General features: G+C 39.6%; 2 protein-coding genes across 2 annotated transcripts; both read left to right on the top strand.

Moving 5' to 3' along the window:
* The first annotated feature begins 502 nt into the window (after nucleotides 1-502).
* On the top strand, nucleotides 503-3,953 carry LOC131358909 (protein delta homolog 1). The gene is made up of 5 exons (XM_058398333.1): nucleotides 503-936; nucleotides 1,145-1,208; nucleotides 1,489-1,619; nucleotides 1,766-1,907; nucleotides 2,239-3,953. Exons 1-5 carry the CDS (start codon nucleotides 864-866, stop codon nucleotides 2,987-2,989), a joined length of 1,161 nt encoding a protein of 386 aa, XP_058254316.1. The 5' UTR covers nucleotides 503-863; the 3' UTR covers nucleotides 2,990-3,953.
* A 5,906-nt stretch (nucleotides 3,954-9,859) lies between these two features.
* On the top strand, nucleotides 9,860-17,416 carry ctsba (cathepsin Ba). Its single transcript, XM_058398751.1, has 10 exons — nucleotides 9,860-10,014; nucleotides 11,656-11,773; nucleotides 11,932-12,017; nucleotides 12,981-13,095; nucleotides 13,177-13,292; nucleotides 14,929-15,014; nucleotides 15,089-15,235; nucleotides 15,346-15,462; nucleotides 15,877-16,005; nucleotides 16,540-17,416. Exons 2-10 carry the CDS (start codon nucleotides 11,657-11,659, stop codon nucleotides 16,611-16,613), a joined length of 987 nt encoding a protein of 328 aa, XP_058254734.1. The 5' UTR covers nucleotides 9,860-10,014; nucleotide 11,656; the 3' UTR covers nucleotides 16,614-17,416.
* Nucleotides 17,417-17,633: the final 217 nt, after the last annotated feature.

Raw genomic sequence — 17,633 nt, forward strand, 5'->3', positions numbered from 1 at the left:
AGTTGTATAAAATGATATAAACTGTAAGTCGCTTTAAATAACAGCGTCTGCCAAATGCCAGAAATGTAAATGTAATGCATTCGCCTAATAAGTCACCACACCAATGATCCATCAATTTGAAAATGTCAACACAAGCAATATTTTTATTACCATTTAGTCTCATTTTCTGACAAAACATCACATACCCCACTGTGAACTGCATAATTCCAGTATTTTATTATCATTGATTTAATTACCTAACTGTTTACACTACAATCGTTTTATGCATGGGGAAAAAAACCCAGAGCTAATTATTGGGTTGCTCTCTTATGCTGAACAGCAACACAGATTATTAAAAATCTATCCATTAGGACTTTTTTTTCAGAGAAGGAAACTCTTTTGAGTGTTTTTAACAGCTTGGAATCAACCTGGCGGTGGTCATTTAGGAGGTGTGTATGTGTGTGTGTGCGTGCTGCTGGACACTTCTGGGAGGAGCCCGTCGTGGACGCTGCGCTGTGTGTGTGTGTGTGTGTGTGTTCATAAAGCACTGGGTCTGTGCTTGATGCATGGATTTAGTGCTGCTTCGGAAACACAACTATATTTGTTATTAATATCAGTGACACAAGTCGCGCGAGCAGGGCGATTAAATTCCTCTCCTTTCTCGTGCGTCATGTGAGCGCGGTGAAATATTTCTGTTCTACTTTTCGTGCTGACGCTATAGTGTAGGTGTCACTTTGTTGATTCGGAGCAGAAGAGAAGCATTTGGAAGTGCGTTGTTCCAGTCTTGTAGCGCGGTTGTGTGTTATTGAGTGTTTGTGATGAGAGTGAACTTTGCGTAATTGAGATGTGCTCCAGGAGCACAAGGACTTAACCCAAACCCGAGGATGGATGTGTGTGGATTTCTGAGCCTGGCGATTTTATGCTCAATTCTACTCGGCTTTGCTGTCCTCGGCAAAGGTACATTTTCCTCCCTCCCTATTTATTTTGTTTTTGTGTATTCAGTAGACGGCTAGAAAACACGATTATTCCTGAAAAGTGTATGATTGATGCGCGCGTGCCAAACGTGTAGCGATCCATTCAGACGACGTGAAATCGTTCACAATTAATGTCCATTAACATTTATTTATTTATTTATTTATTTATTTGGTAATGCATTTCCATGTAGCTTCAGAATGCGATTCTGGATGCAGTCTTGGGGAAAATGGGGTTTGTGACAATGGAGTGTGCAGGTATGTTGAGAGCATTAAATATGCATTTTGTCATTATGTTCTTTAGCTTCCTTATATATATTTTTTTTATCATGCCTGGCAGCAGTGTAAGTGTGAATAAAAAGAAATGAAAATGTAAGAAAAAACTATATAAGTTCACAAACTTGGCTAAAATCAAACTGTATATCTTGTTTATCCAGATGCATCATTTCTGAAGAGAATCTGAGGTCATGTAACGCTCAGGATTACACAACTGAGTTGATATCACATATTATCACTGAAATAATGTTGGTTTTTAAAGGTGTAACCCTGGCTGGCAGGGTGCAACATGTGAGCAGTGCATTCCTTTCCCGGGTTGTGTTCATGGAACATGTGAAAAAGCTTGGCAGTGTATATGTGAGCAAGGATGGGTGGGCAATCAGTGTGACCAAGGTGAGACTCAGTTGTTAACCAGTGTCTGGACTTGCTTCGGCAATTATGCATAGTATGACCTTGGCTGGGCAAGATAATTACTGTAAAGATGTGGCTAAGGAATGTATGCAATGAATGATTAGATGAATCATTTATTTTGTCTCCAGACAGCCATCTATGTTCATCACAGCCTTGTTCTGGCAATTCAACCTGCATTGAAACAGAAGAGGGTGGATATCTGTGCATCTGTCCTCCTGGATACACAGGCAAAAATTGCCAGCTGAAGAAAGGAGAGTGTCTAATGAATGGGTAACATCGATCTTGTTCAACAATGAAAAAGTGATCAATCCTATAAATATTTCTGTTGCTGTTGTAATTACATTCGTGTTATTATAGCAATCTGTACTGTTGGCTATCACAAGCAAGTGATTCACCAGCAAGCAAATTCACAACATGCCCAAAAGTAAACCCTGATATAATGGAAACCCTGATAAGAGTAATCAAGCTTTTCTCAGTATGTATTCGTTAGAAATAATCACAATACCAGTGATATCAAAATGGTAGTTTTTCCTGCATCTGTAAGGTCTAGGCATTTTGATTAAAATCCTTAAAATCCTCTTGTCCTGTTTTTCCTTTCCAGGTCTCCATGTCAGAATGGTGGAACCTGTGTGGATAGGAACGGATTTGACTCTCGTTCGTCTTGCCTGTGCGCTCCCGGATTCACTGGAGATTTCTGTGAGATTGATGTTGACGCTTGCGAGTCAAACCCATGTCTAAATGGCGGCACATGCGCTAATCGTGGCCTGGACTACACCTGCATTTGTCCTCCTGCTTTCTCTGGCCCCATCTGCAACATTAGTCTGGCTTCATGCTCTGACAGCACCTGTAGCAATGGTGGAGCTTGCATAACTGAGCCTGGCAGGGGAGCTCGATGTGTCTGTCCGCCTGGTTTAACAGGACCTTTGTGTGACATTCATATCCATGAGTTCAAACAGAGAGCCAAGTTTAAAACAGCAAACCTAGGCCATCCTCCACAGCATTATAGCCTTCCTGCTCATCCTTTCAACAAGCTGTTAAGACACCCTGAGCATGAGTTCCCAAAGATCTCCATGAAAGAGTCGGTGCATGCTTCTAGTCCACTGGTGACACACAGCCAGGTTATCTGCTTTGCGATTTTGGGTCTGCTCACCTGCCTGGTGGTCTTGGGCACCACAAGCATCATCTACTTCAATCGCTGTGAGACGTGGCTGGCAAACGCCAAGTATAGCCAGCTCATGCGCAAACAGAGAAACTTCCTCCTGAGGGCCGATGACAAGGAGCACTCTGTACACATCATCCTGCCTGAGAAAATTAAGCTGACCAATTACGGGAAACGCTACACAACCATATAACAGCTGGACCACTTGGGGTTTTGTGATCAACAAACTTGTTACTTGTTTGGTTGTTGTATATGATGAATATTAGGGTAGTTATGATATGGGTCATATTGGGAAAGAATATTTATTTCAGGGGGTAGGAGTAGAATTTTACATTTTCTACATTATATAGTGTTGTTGCACATGATATTTACAGTAGCTCTGTCTAAATAAAAACAGCTCTTCGTATTAGTCTTAACAATTGAAGATGTCATATTTTCACAAATTTAGCTGAAAGAGTGTTCTGTTCATTGGATTAAAACATTTTAAGATTTACGTGTTAAAGACATCTGTATTATTTATGTTAAACAAGTAGTTTTTCTTTAAATGAAATTGCTCCAATAAACCAGCAGTTTTTATTAGAATTTAGGACAAACAATTGGTTTATTATTATTATTATTATTATTATTATTATTATTATTATTATTATTTTAAACATTACTGGATAGATTTCTCATGAAGCTAGTTGAAAAGATGCCACATTGTGAAACATAACTTAAATCCCTTTTTATATTCAAGAAAATTGTCAATAATGCAAGAAAACCAAATAATCGTGGTCTAAGGATCAACTTGACACTATTCAAAGCAATTCTAAATGTTTGTATAGAAAAAGAAAAGGAATAATAAACATTTGGTTCGGCGAATAAATAATTAAGTGTATATTGTTCAGACTTTTGACTTATAGTGCACACACTAGACTAACTTCTGTGTTGTTTGGTTTTGTGTTGTTGGTGAAGACGAAATGTTCATTCAATCCATGCTTTAGTACATTTTCCAGCTGTGCTCTGCCACTAAATAAATCCACTTTACAGCACAATAAAAGCATCCCTTCTTGCTATTTCATTATTTTTTTTTTGTACGTACCATGCTTCCCACACTTGATACCCTTTACATTATCATACAAGAACACTTGGTGGTATGTGTAATATGAATAAACATTTATAAATAAAATTGAAAGGAGTATTTGTCTAGTTGCAAACTAATATCTTTTTCATTCTTCGTCTTGTATATATTCGTGTCCACTTTTATATGTCAGATATGATTTTGAAGAAGGTCTATCCTTCATTGCCTTGATTACGAGATCATCATTATCTTTGGTTTTTAATAAATGCATGTGATTATGGTTTTGTATTATTAACGATGCTGCAGCTAAAATGTCAGTAATGTTTTGCTACCATCTTGTGGCCGCACTGCTGTGAAATTTGAAGGATTCATGCTTTGATATATGTCTGAAAAGCAACGTTATGTCATGATTAATGATCGAAAATAGGTTAAAATCCTTTTCTAAAAATTCATGGGGAACTGAAGTGAAGGGTTGAAAGCTCTATGACTAAATAACATTTATTGCTTTTTATTTTTATATATATATATATATATATATATATATATATATATATATATATATATATATATATATATATATATACAATATTGCCAAAAGTATTCGCTCACCTGCCTTGACTCGCATATGAACTTAAGTGACATCCCATTCCTAATCCATAGGGTTCAATATGACGTCGGTCCACCCTTCTTCCAGAAGCGCATTTGTGAGGTCACACACTGATGTTGGACGAGAAGGCCTGGCTCTCAGTCTCCGCTCTAATTCATCCCAAAGGTGTTCTATCGGGTTGAGGTCAGGACTCTGTGCAGGCCAGTCAAGTTCATCCACACCAGACTCTGTCATCCATGTCTTTATGGACCTTGCTTTGTGCACTGGTGCACAGTCATGTTGGAAGAGGAAGGGGCCAGCTCCAAACTGTTCCCACAAAGTTGGGAGCATGGAATTGTCCAAAATGTCTTGGTATGCTGAAGCATTCAGAGTTCCTTTCACTGGAACTAAGGGGCCAAGCCCAGCTCCTGAAAAACAACCCCACACCATAATCCCCCCTCCACCAACCTTTACACTTGGCACAATGCAGTCAGACAAGTACCGTTCTCCTGGCAACCGCCAAACCCAGACTCGTCCATCAGATTGCCAGATGGAGAAGCGCGATTCGTCACTCCAGAGAACGCGTCTCCACTGCTCTAGAGTCCAGTGGCGGCGTGCTTTACACCACTGCATCCGACGCTTTGCATTGCACTTGGTGATGTATGGCTTGGATGCAGCAGCTGCTTGGCCATGGAAACCCATTCCATGAAGCTCTCTGCACACTGTTCTTGAGCTAATCTGAAGGCCACATGAAGTTTGGAGGTCTGTAGCGATTGACTCTGCAGAAAGTTGGCGACCTCTTCGCACTATGCACCTCAGCATCCGCTGACCCCGCTCCGTCAGTTTACGTGGCCTACCACTTCGTGGCTGAGTTGCTGTCGTTCCCAAACACTTCCACGTTCTTATAATACAGCTGACAGTTGACTGTGGAATATTTAGGAGCGAGGAAATTTCACGACTGGATTTGTTGCACAGGTGGCATCCTATCACAGTTCCACGCTGGAATTCACTGAGCTCCTGAGAGCGACCCATTCTTTCACAAATGTTTGTAAAAACAGTCTGCATGCCTAGGTGCTTGATTTTATACACCTGTGGCCATGGAAGTGATTGGAACACCTGATTCTGATTATTTGGATGGGTGAGCGAATACTTTTCGCAATATAGTGTATATATATATATATATATATATATATATATATATATATATATATATATATATATATATATATATATATATATATATATTTAAAATCAATTATCCATAGTGCAGCTGAGTGATCTTTGTGTGTAGATTGTGATTTTGTGATATGGTTATATGTTATATTTTATGTTAGAGGACACTCATATAATGAAGCCACACCTCACAAGGCACACAGGAGCAATTATTCCTCCAGTAGGACTGATAGAAGTCTTAATAAAAAAAACCCAGAAACAACAAAGTGATGAAAGGGTAAAGCTGCAAATAAATAAACAAACAAATCCATTATCTATGAAGTGCTTATATAAAGCATATTAAAGTAATTAGAACAGTTAATACAACTGATCTTAGCCATGGAAATTACAAACAGACGTCTGCTCCTGGCAAAGACAAAAATGGGAAGACAGTAGACATGAAATGAGAAGACACTTGCAGGAGGAATATATATATATAGGGTGGAACAAAGGGAAGGGATTATCTAAGGATGATTGTGTAGCCAGACTCCCCAATAACCAGTGAAATGTCAATCAAACCCTTCTTCAGCCAGAAAGTCAAAGGAAAGGTGGCTTGAGCTGACTCACATCCCCCTTGATAGCTTTTACAAAACACAATTCATGGCAAATTACTGTATGGCTAAAGGACTAAAGGCACTCCTCCTCTCAAAGAACCTCACACAACCTCACTGACACAAAAGCCACAGCTCCACTTATAGAGGCAGATAGACATGGAAAACATAGAACTAATAGACCCAGAGTCTCAAGGAGAACCTATAGAATCAGAACCAATGCCACCTCCAATATGATTGATAAGCATAGAAGCCATGCTTTCTTCAGTCAGCAGAGACTGATAGACATTTGAAACCATGGCTGTACCAGTAGATCTGAGAGACATCGATGCCACACTTCCTCCAGACATTCTCATCCATTAGTGACTGATAGACACAGTAGCCATGCCTCCTCCTTTAAGACTGAAGCCTCACCTTCTCCTATGGGACTAATAGACACAGAAGCTGCATCAGTATGCTGGATAGATGTAGAAGCCATGACTCCTCCAACAGGACTAATAGACACACCAGCCTGGATTCCTCCAATAGGATTGATAGGCCTAGAGCTAATAATAAAAACAAGAAGGTAAAACAACAAACTAGGGACACAGGGACATAGAGGAAGCATTTGTCTAGGCATGAGTCTAGGCAAACCTCAAATCTAGCCAAACTTAAATGACTTTATTACTGTATAACTCTAACCCCAGGCAAATGCTTAATCAAAGGGGGAACAATCCTTAGTCTAGGCAAATACTAAACTTAGCCAAACTTATATTACTCTATATCACAACTCTAACCTCAGGCAAGTGCAACTGGAAATAACTGAATAAAAGAATATGAATAAAAATCTATTTTATATGGAGTCCCTATACAGAGTATGTATGGCAAGATATCGTTATAGTGCTTTAATGGACATTGTCACAAAGCAGAAGAAGAGATATTTAGAGGAACCCAATTTAACCCACTCTTGGTGACACTGGACATACTATAGACTAAAAATCATTACTCGTTTTTTTGGCTGGATAGGTGTATGCTATATATACAGTACACAGTGATTTCTAGGTGCTAATAAAAAGCCTGTTATGTTATAATAGAATGAAAATTTGCACTACCCTTGTCCTCCACTGCCTTGCAAGTGATATCTGAGAGTTTAGAATTTCTTCATAGTGTAATAGGTCTGGCAGACATGTATTGCTCTTAACCTGAAATCCATCTATCACCCCAGGCATGACTATTGAAACAAGCGTTAAACCCCTGGGAGATGAACATGCGGAGGCAGTTTCTGCAGTGTTGCTTGGAGAAATTGCACCGACCCTGACAGTTTAGCCGACAACCGGTGTTCACTGCCAGGAGCCACTGTGACAGCTTTGTTGCATGTAATGACAGCTTTTTCAAGGATGTCACCACTGAGTCATTGATTTAATCCAGCAAGAAGAGATAGACATTTCTCATCCTCAGGAGCGCCGGAGCTGAATATGCACAAAATTGTTTGAGGAAGTGTTTACATAATGACTTTGTTAGTTAAAAAAAATCCTGTTATTCAGAACAATGTTCAAATTCTTCTCCTGCACCTAAGTGTGTGCACATTTACACATTAAAAGACTTAATAACAGAGTACACCTTGACTTGATCATATAATTATTGCACCTTTATGAACAGAATATAGTATTATGTTTAGATTGCTTATTTATTTAAAATAAAAAAATAAAGACAGTGACCCAACACCAACCTATAAATTAAGACAAATAAAATGTCTTATTTCGTTTATTTATTTACAAAAGAAATGTATATATAAAAATATGTAATATAAAAGGAGGACTTTCTACACTTAAACCATACACAAATTATTCAGCTGAGAGAAGATTACATATTATTATTAATATTATTACAAATTTTTCTTACCATAGTTGCGACTTCTCTCCTGGCTTTCAGTTTTTATCCTCATCATTCACTTTGAGTGAAAATTACTTTTACTTCTGCCTTTCAGCCTGTACCCTGATCATCCATTTCAAGGTTAATATAACTTTCAGTTCTTTCTTTCTTTCTTTCAGATTTTACCCCATCATTTGTTCAATGCCTCCACCGGTCTGTACATTGGAACCTTTTTTTGTGGATATCACTACATGCAAATGAGCTGTGTCTAGCTCAAACCAGCTTGTCTGGCACCAATCAATACGGCACCCATTTTGACATTTCATATGAATGTATGAATTGTGCTGCTGGTTGGTTTATTCGCAAAAATGAGCAGTTTTTCCAGGTGTTCAGGAGAACACAGGTTCAGTATCTGTGTCTATATATAAAAACACATCTTTAAAAAGGGGGTTTCCAATAAGGAAACAACTGCCTGCTTTTCAATACTGAGGACTGACATGCAAGTAAGAATATCATTGTAATCATGACATTGCATATGATAATAAGGTAGTCTGTCACATGCCTTTAGTAACTCATACAACCTCTTTTTATTACAGCTGAGGTGTAAAAATCACGTCCAAACTTTTTATAGATGGGCTACAAAAGCCGGAAACACCACTGAGGTCCACTGCTCTCAAATACACTTTATTGCCAAAAGTATCGGAACACCCCTCCAAATCATTGAATTCAGGTGTTGTTTTTCAGGAGTTGGGCTTTGCCCCTTAGTTCTAGTGAAAGGAACTCTGAATGCGTCAGCATATCAAGATATTTTGGACAATTTCATGCTCCCAACTTTGTAGGAACAGTTTGGAGATGACCCCTTCTTGTTCCAACATGACTGCACACCCGTGCACAAAAGACATGGATGAAGGAACTTGACTGGCCTGCAACTCAACCTGATAGGGATGAATTAGAGCGGAGACTGCAAGCCGTTCCAAAACTGGGACATCTGCCTGTACATGTACATGAATGTAATATGGAGTTGGCCCACCCTTTGCAGCTAGAACAGCTTCAACTCTTCTGGGAAGGCTTTCCACAAGGTTTAGGAGTGTGTTTATGGGATTTTTTTTTTTTTTTTTTACCATTCCTCTAGAAGCACATCCATGTCTTTATGGACCTTGCTTTGTGTACTGGTGTGCAGTCATGTTGAAACAGGAAGAGGGTTATCCCAAAACTGTTCCCACACACTTGGGAGCATGAAATCGTCCAAAATGTCTTGGTATGCTGAAGCATTAAGAGGTCCTTTCACTGCAACAAAGAGGCCAAGTCCAACCCCTGAAAAACAACACCTGAACTCAATGATTTAGAAGGGTGTCCCAAAACTTTTAGCAAAATAGTGGACAGTGAACACAGGCTCACAAAAAAAAAAAAAAAAAAAAAACCTGAAGGGAAACTGAAGCTCGGAATAAAGACCGTACAGTTTATGAGAACCTGTATCTGCTGTGTCTCAGATTTCTGTGTGGGGGGTGGGGTAATTTGAGCTCATGACAGATTTACAGCACAAAGCATATCTTATCAAGTCAAGTCAGGTCAAGCTTTTATTGTGATTTTGCCCATATATAGCTGTACAGACGGAGAGTCATGTGGGTTACACGATAGTATTTTCATACATCCAGCCAGCTAGGGTTGCATTGCGATGATAATTCAAGTTTAGTGTTAGTGCCTGGTGAAAATGTTGGTGTTCAGAGTTTCATACGGAAACAGAGTGTGTCTAATTTCATTACATTTAGCTTGTCGAGTTGCAAGCTTTTATTTTGACGCAAGACACAACCCCCCCCGCAACCACGGTTTCGTTTCGCAATTGAGTCAGAAACACACACATGACTAATCACATGATTTCTTTCACACGGGGGTCGTGTTGATAAAAGCCCCAGCAAGTCGCACACCGCATAAGCTCTCTCTCTCTCTCTCTCCTCCAGGTGAGATAACGCCAATGTGCACTTCATTTTGTCCGAGTTGTTAAATGCATTTCTCATGCGTTGTCTTTCTTAACAAGCTTAGGTTAACCTAGCTAACGTAAGTAATCATTTAGATAGTTGTTTGTTTTTTTTAAACAGTGGTTTATGTAGCGCGTGCCATGTTTTTGATCTGTTTGGATTAAACGGGATATGACGTCGGCTTGGTGTTTTGGGTGTATTGTTGTTGTTTTATTTTGTTTAATTTTTTAACAATCCGGAAAGGCATTTCAGCCCGAATCATTTGCAGTAATGTTTTGTATCGAAAACGAAAACGCTTCATGATAGTTCACCAAAAGGTCAAGGGCTCTTTTTTTAAAAACTTGTTTCACGCGCTTCATCCGCAATAGAAGCTCGTGACCTTAGGTTTGGGTGCGGCATGACTACGTTAATATCAAACAAACGAAAGTAATTAAAGAGGACACTATTGCACGTGATTTGTGCTACAGGCTAATATCTAGGGAATAATTACAGTAAATCTATTTGACAAAACCCCATAGGTCTTTTTGGGCGCTGTTTCTCAGCTGTGTTTTGATCCAGCAGGTAGTTTCCTGTTTGCGGCACAAACACCGTAGCACTGATCTCGTTCATCTGGGTTGCCAGGTTTCCGAAAACGGCACCTCTGCCATCTAGGCCCGGGAAAGGAAAGGAAGGCTTCTTTTGTAGTTTTGTCAATATCTAGACATCAGATTTGTGACTTAGTCTAGTACAGTACAGTGTAGTGTGTAAGCCCATAGTAATGGCTAGTATTCATGGAGATATTAAAATCCTGAACTTTGCTTCCTAGATAAGATGTGCAAATATGACGTGCTTCAGGGGAGTAAAAAAAAAAAAAAAAAGGAAAGCTGTTAAAACTCAGAATATTTTTTATGGAAATTAATGTAGAAAATACGATTGGAATCTTTTATAACGCATCCTCTATGCATGCCCCCCACCCTGATCAATTAACTGAGGCTGTGTAAGAGTAATGTCACGTGACCATTTTAAAGCAAAGGCGACTCAGCTAGCCTGCACTTAGCATTTTAATCTGGCCTCCGTCCCATCTTGAAATCAACTCTGTTTGTCTGTATGAACTGGTTTAGATTTTATTTTAGAAATGCTATGGATATCTCAGACGTGGCATGCTGGGGATGCATTCGATGCACTCAGGAATCAAGAAGCAAGCTGTATTTGGTGGTAAACCTTGTTGCTGAGTCATTGGTCCATACACTTCCTCTGTTTGATTTAGGAACATAACGCTTCTCATATTTTTGGCTTAGAATTGTCTACGGCCTTATTCAGGCTTCTCGGTTTTGTTTCAAGTGAGACACAGTGACACTTATTTGCATGACTGCAACCTAAACCCTTTTAATGTGTGTCCTTGAGTTCCATTAACTAAACCAGGGCTGTCAAATCTGATCCAGAAAGAGCCCGGAGGTTTTCATTCCAACCAAGCAGAAGGCCTACTGATGAACCAAGCTCAAGTGATTTAAACAGGTGGAATCAGGTGTGGCTTGTCCTTGATTGGAATGAAAACCGACTGCACCCACGGCAGCATTCACACTGCGGATGAACTTGAACACCTTAAAGGCACATTAAACGTGAGGTTCATATTTTGTGTTTTAGAATGAAGTGCCTGGTTTTGCTAGCCTCAGCACTGGCTGTGTGCTGGGCTCGTCCACATCTACGCCCGCTCTCTCACGAGATGGTCAACTACATCAACAAAGCAAACACGACATGGACGGTAAAGTTCCTGCTACTTCCCTGTGTAAAACCACATGGCGCTAATTCACTAATACAAGTTGACATTATGTTAAGATGAGATTAGAGATACAGCAATCACTGCTTTTGAAGGTCAGTTGTGAACTTTTTTGTTTGGATTGTGTCTGGGTTTATCTGCAGGCTGGACATAACTTTGGCGACGTAGATTACAGCTATGTGAAGCAGTTGTGTGGAACAATGCTTAAAGGACCGAAACTTCCAGTCATGTGAGTATATTTTTCTAAAAAGGCCAACAGAATGTACCCAAAAAATGAAACTTCCTTAATCCGTCATTGTATGTCATGACTTTATGTAAATTGTACCCAAAAAAATGGTGTAGTCTGGAGTTTGCTGACTTTGAGGGGAAAAAAAATACTGCAATGCTAATGATTGAGGAAATGCATTTTGCAAGACAGCCAAAAATCTGTGCCCTGTAGTCGGCTGAAAACGGGCAACTTCTTGCTTACAGGTGGTTAAAATATCACTTCATCTTCAGCATAAACGTGAAACATGCTCATTTGTATTAGAACGATGTGTTGGTGTGAGTGAAGTTGCTGATGATCTGGAAAAGTCGTGGAAGTGAAAGAGGAAACCCCTTTGAAAGGCTTTTTTTGTCACGTTACATGAGCCTTGTAATGAATCATATGGCTTTGTTTCCTCTTTCCAGCAAGATGAAACCAGATTAAAATTACCTCATTCTCAGTATGTAGCACCTTATAAAGGCTTTTACACCTGAAGGTGGTCACATTGCTGCTTTCCCTGGAAATGGGGGAGGGACGCTTTCAACCAAGTGTCCGATCTAATGCTTTAATAAGAATTTTGATGGAGCACTCTTGGCTTTCTGCAAAAAATAAAATTCAAGTTGCTTGGAGGCAGCTGAAATGAAATTTTGTGCTGTTTGTGTTGAAACTTCAGACTTGTTACTTTTACATAAAGCCTACATCACACTTGTTGTTGGCTGTTAGTTGACAAACCTAGATCATCATTTTGGCCACTCTTTATATAGAGAGAATGTTTTATTAATTACCTACAGTGTATATACAATGGAAACAGGAAGAAGCCCTTTATTTTGTCTTGTTTGTTTGCAGTAGATGTGAATTTTGAGACATTTTTGTCTTCAAATGGTTAAGTGCCACCATTTTTTTCTTTTTTTTTTTTTTTTTTTTTTTCTTTTTGGGGTGTGTACGCAGGGTTCAGTACGCTGGAGAAATGAACCTTCCAAAGAATTTTGATCCCAGAGAGCAGTGGCCTAACTGCCCAACTCTAAAAGAAATCCGAGACCAGGGTTCATGCGGGTCGTGCTGGGTATGCTTTTTATATTCTTTGTGTATTGATCCATAGTACATTAGAGAGATGGGTTTTCCATGACGCTCTGCATCCTTGCAGGCTTTTGGCGCAGCTGAAGCGATCTCTGACAGAATCTGTATCCATAGTGATGGCAAAGTGAGCCTTGAGATCTCTTCTGAGGACCTGCTGACCTGCTGCTCTGACTGTGGGATGGGGTGAGTGAGCAAATCTACACAATTTCGGAGACAAAATCGGGTTCATTTTGGGTTCAAACTAGGCATTCGGTCAGAGGGTGTAGTAAAAATTCGGATCTGAAACTGTTCGTTGAAAGATTACAACATGTTTACGTTTTCACAATTCGAGGGAAGAGCTGGAAAGGTGTCAAGGCAAGTAGTCACATGCAGCGAATGATCTACATGAACTCAAACCTGCCTGTTCGGTTTTAAGAGCTTACATTTTGGGAAAACTTTCAGGTTTTATAAAGCAGATGGAGGAGTACTGATAAGAGCGATCACATCAGGAGTTTAATCCTGTCAGTGTTTGGTTAAGTAGAGAACCTTTGAACAGCCACACAAAGTTCGCACCGAATTCTGATAAGGTTCTTGCGAAGGATCTTCATCAAACTCTGTTGTAGAAAAGTCTTTTGTTTCCTCTTGCATACCTTGAGGCTAAGGTACAGTATTCAGTCTTTTGTATTTTTTGTTTTTCTTTTTTCTTTTCATAGACAGGGCTGTAATGTCGACATTTTATGAGCTGATGAGAAATGCAGGATTTATGGATATACGTTGTTACAGACTCCTGTGTAACTGTGACTGATCAAAAACATGGGTTTTTGTAATTAGGCAAGCAAACATTTTCTTTTATTCATCTTCAGTAGCCACTTTATCCTGGTCAGAGTGTTGGTGGATCCAGAGGTTGGTCTGAGGCAAGCATTACACCCTGGATACATCTTATTCATGTAGAGGCAATTTAAAATAGTCAGCCCCCCTACTGGCATGTTTATGGTAGTTGGGATGATGCTGGAGAAATGAGAAATGGCTAAACAGAAACGTGCAAATCTCCGTAGCAACACCAAGCAGTGTTCACTTCTCTGTAGATTAATAAATAAATAAAACATTTTAAAAGGGGGGAAAACAAATTTGGCCCACAGCCAAATGTCAGGAAACACTACTTCACATTTAGCTTGTAAGGGCAGCTCCTGGACTGGTCCCAGAAAATTATCCATCTATCTATCGTTGAGAATTTGATAATCAAACCAGTCAAATCCTGTTCAAGGAAACATTTTGGTGTCTGTAAAATTCTATCATCAGACATTATGTAATGTGAGTAATCTGTCACACGGAGGTCCAGTCACGCCACCTTTCGTCAGCAAACCTTTGCAAGCAACTTCCATTTTTTTTTGGTGAAACTTGTAGCAGTCATCAGTTTCATAATGCAAACATGTTCCAGTGCAAATATCCTCTGCTGTATGAGTGATATTTTACTTTTGAACTAACTTTAGACAGATTAAGACGTACAAGGTGGTATGACACTGGCTTTAATAACAAGATTTTGTTAACTTCTGGTAAAGCTTTGTCTAAAGAGATCTTTACGTCACGAGTGTGAACAGCTCACATTTACATATCCGGTATTTAACTGAAGTCCAAATCCACAGCAATTTAAAGGGCTTTGTAATCTTGATCAAGCACGTATCCTTGTGATGGTTATGCCGTAAAGTTAAGACCCTACTTGAGAAGCTCAGGAAGATGAAAATAAAGGCTTTTTGCTTCCGGTATCTGTTGATTTTACTACAATAAAGCCTTGTCCACTACGGAGACCCAAAACTGAATAGTTTTTGCTCTGTCCACATAGATGTAATGGTGGATATCCTTCTGCTGCTTGGGATTTCTGGACTACTGAGGGTCTAGTGACTGGTGGACTGTACGACTCTCACATAGGTGAGTAAATGCTCTCGTGCACTGCTCAAATATTGAGTGGCATTTTGTTAAACGGGACTTTTTGCGTTCTTCAGGCTGCCGACCATACACCATTGAACCCTGTGAGCATCACATAAACGGTTCTCGTCCTCCTTGCACTGGGGAAGGCGGAGACACGCCAAGCTGTGACGAAAAATGCGAACCCGGCTACAGTCTCTCTTACACGCAGGACAAGCACTTCGGTAAGAATCGAAGAACCCTGTCTATTTACGTGTGGTCCGACTATCGATCAGTCAATTTCATGCCGCTTTGTGAACGTTGAGGCAGATTATGGGCCTTTTTATTGCTGTAGGAAAACAAGCCTACAGTGTTCCATCTGAAGAGACGCAGATAATGCAGGAGCTGTACAAGAATGGCCCAGTGGAGGGAGCGTTCACCGTATATGAGGACTTTCTTCTGTATAAGTCTGGTGAGGCATGAATCTTAACTGAAATGTATTCTGTGTATGTAGAAGTGGTAGGCTTAGTGGTTAAGGCATTGGACTAGTGATCAGAAAGTTGAGTTCAAATCCCAGATCCACCAACCTGGGCCCAACAGTGACCTGAGCAAGGCCCTTGATTGCTCACTTGTATAAAATGTGAGGAATTGTAAATTAATCTGGATAAGGGCATCTACCAAATGCCAGAAATGCATGTGTTCATTAATATTTGTGCATATAGACCCATCAGGCATAACATTATGACCATTTCTGGCATGTTGTATTAAAACCTCTGTACTTCAACTTCACCTGTTGCATTTATAAGCTGGTGTCAGCCCTGATTTACCGTTTGTGTTGCAAGACGTCACTCTTACAAGCCCTGTGTTCTTTCTGTGTACTTTCTAGGTGTTTATAAACACGTTACTGGTTCTGCAGTGGGAGGTCATGCCATCAAGATCCTAGGCTGGGGAGAAGAAAACGGAACTCCTTACTGGCTGGCTGCTAACTCGTGGAACACCGATTGGGGTGATAACGGTAAAGACCACTTACGATTCTTAAGGCTTGAGTGAGATTTAACAATGTTAAATGCTCAGAAGAGAGGCTAGAGGAGATCGAGCTAATATTGGAGTGTTTTCAGTATTGATGGAGATTGACCTGACTTGAACCCATAACTTCCCTCTCTAGTGTCTGTGTGGGTAACTGCTCTCAGGCTAGCAGTCTATACATATATAAGATCATATGGAATCATACAGAGTCTCTCATATGGATCTTTTGCACAAACCTGGGAATCCAACCCTGTCCCTGCTGGTTCTTATGCAGAAAATATGATCCTCGGGAACCTCCGATAGGTTTCGCATATCGGTACAAAAATGAGATTGGACAATCAATAGTTTTATTACACCCTGTAAAGGAATGTCCCTTAGTGGGTGCTGGGCATCAGGTGACCCAGCATGATCCCAGACTTGAACCCTAATTAATTGAAGATATCGGTACAGAGCTGATCGGACATCTTGAGTTTCATTATCAATTATACATTCAGTTATATTTTCTTTGTTATTCCTGTTTCAGGTTATTTCAAGATCCTGAGAGGTGTGAACCACTGTGGCATAGAGTCTGAGATTGTGGCTGGTATCCCCAAGTAGCTCTTTATGCAGGTGGAAAAGAAACTGAAATGAGAAATCTGACCTTCAACAAATGGTCAAATATGCCATGTTGGGGGGGGGGGGGGGGGGTGATAGATTTTACAGTATAAATTTTTTTTTAATTGGAGCATTTTAATGTTTGTTCACTACTTTTGAACCAACTTTTAGATTGTTTTCTGTTTTGCTTTAATAAATTCCCATTGTTTTTGATTTCATTATTTTGTTTTAAAAGTGATTTTTCTGCAGATGTTTCAAATAAAATATCGAATCCTGTTTCTTAAACAAATTATGACTGTTTTATATATCTAGATTTATCTTTTAATAGATTTTTGCAGGACATCAACTTGCATTAAATCTGGTAAAACTTTACAGGCTTTGCTTTTCGAATGCTCTTCTGAAAAGAGCATGGATATTGCTAGCTAATTGAATAGCTACACAGGTGACTTATGTCCCATTTTAATTTGAAGAGCTCAAAACGGAGCAGCAAGACCATGTATGTTCAGGAACCGTGGCTATGCTAACATTTTAAAGCCAACGTTTCAGATTCTACATTGTTCCTTAACATGGAACGCTTTGATTTGTGATGGACAGTGAAACACATTTGCTTGCTTGACCTAATATGTAACCCATTTATAGACTGCAGATGTCAAATAACAGGAAGTGAGTTGTGAGCGTCTGGCTGGTTTATTATGGTGCATATGGCCTTTTATTCATTTTTTTTTTTCTTGATGAACAGGAGTGGACAAAGTGGAAGTGTGTGAAAATCTTGGTGAATTGAATTAAAAGTTCCCAGCCAAAAAAAAGTTGCTGCTTTTTTATTTTTTATTTTTTAAATACACATCAAATTGCACTCAAAATATTAAAGCATGTTTTTAAATGGTGTCAAAGTTAATATCAGGTTTTTAAGTGGAAAAGTAGAATAAACAGTAACGTTTCAGGCTTTCTCCACGGACGTCCCTGATCGACTCATTTTCTTTATTGCACCATTCTGAGTAAACTCTAGAGAAGGTGGTGTGTGGA

Source organism: Hemibagrus wyckioides, linkage group LG09, assembly GCF_019097595.1.
Source record: "Hemibagrus wyckioides isolate EC202008001 linkage group LG09, SWU_Hwy_1.0, whole genome shotgun sequence".
Classification (NCBI taxonomy): Eukaryota; Metazoa; Chordata; class Actinopteri; order Siluriformes; family Bagridae; genus Hemibagrus; species Hemibagrus wyckioides.

Excerpts from the sequence above, each read along its gene's own strand:
- LOC131358909 (XM_058398333.1), top strand. The coding sequence starts at position 864 with ATGGATGTGTGTGGATTTCTGAGCCTGGCGATTTTATGCTCAATTCTA. Across the intron at positions 937-1,144 it reads CTTTGCTGTCCTCGGCAAAG|CTTCAGAATGCGATTCTGGA; the intron begins GTACATTTTCCT and ends ATTTCCATGTAG. Across the intron at positions 1,908-2,238 it reads GGAGAGTGTCTAATGAATGG|GTCTCCATGTCAGAATGGTG; the intron begins GTAACATCGATC and ends TTTCCTTTCCAG.
- ctsba (XM_058398751.1), top strand. The coding sequence starts at position 11,657 with ATGAAGTGCCTGGTTTTGCTAGCCTCAGCACTGGCTGTGTGCTGGGCT. Across the intron at positions 13,096-13,176 it reads GTTCATGCGGGTCGTGCTGG|GCTTTTGGCGCAGCTGAAGC; the intron begins GTATGCTTTTTA and ends GCATCCTTGCAG. Across the intron at positions 15,463-15,876 it reads CTTTCTTCTGTATAAGTCTG|GTGTTTATAAACACGTTACT; the intron begins GTGAGGCATGAA and ends TGTACTTTCTAG.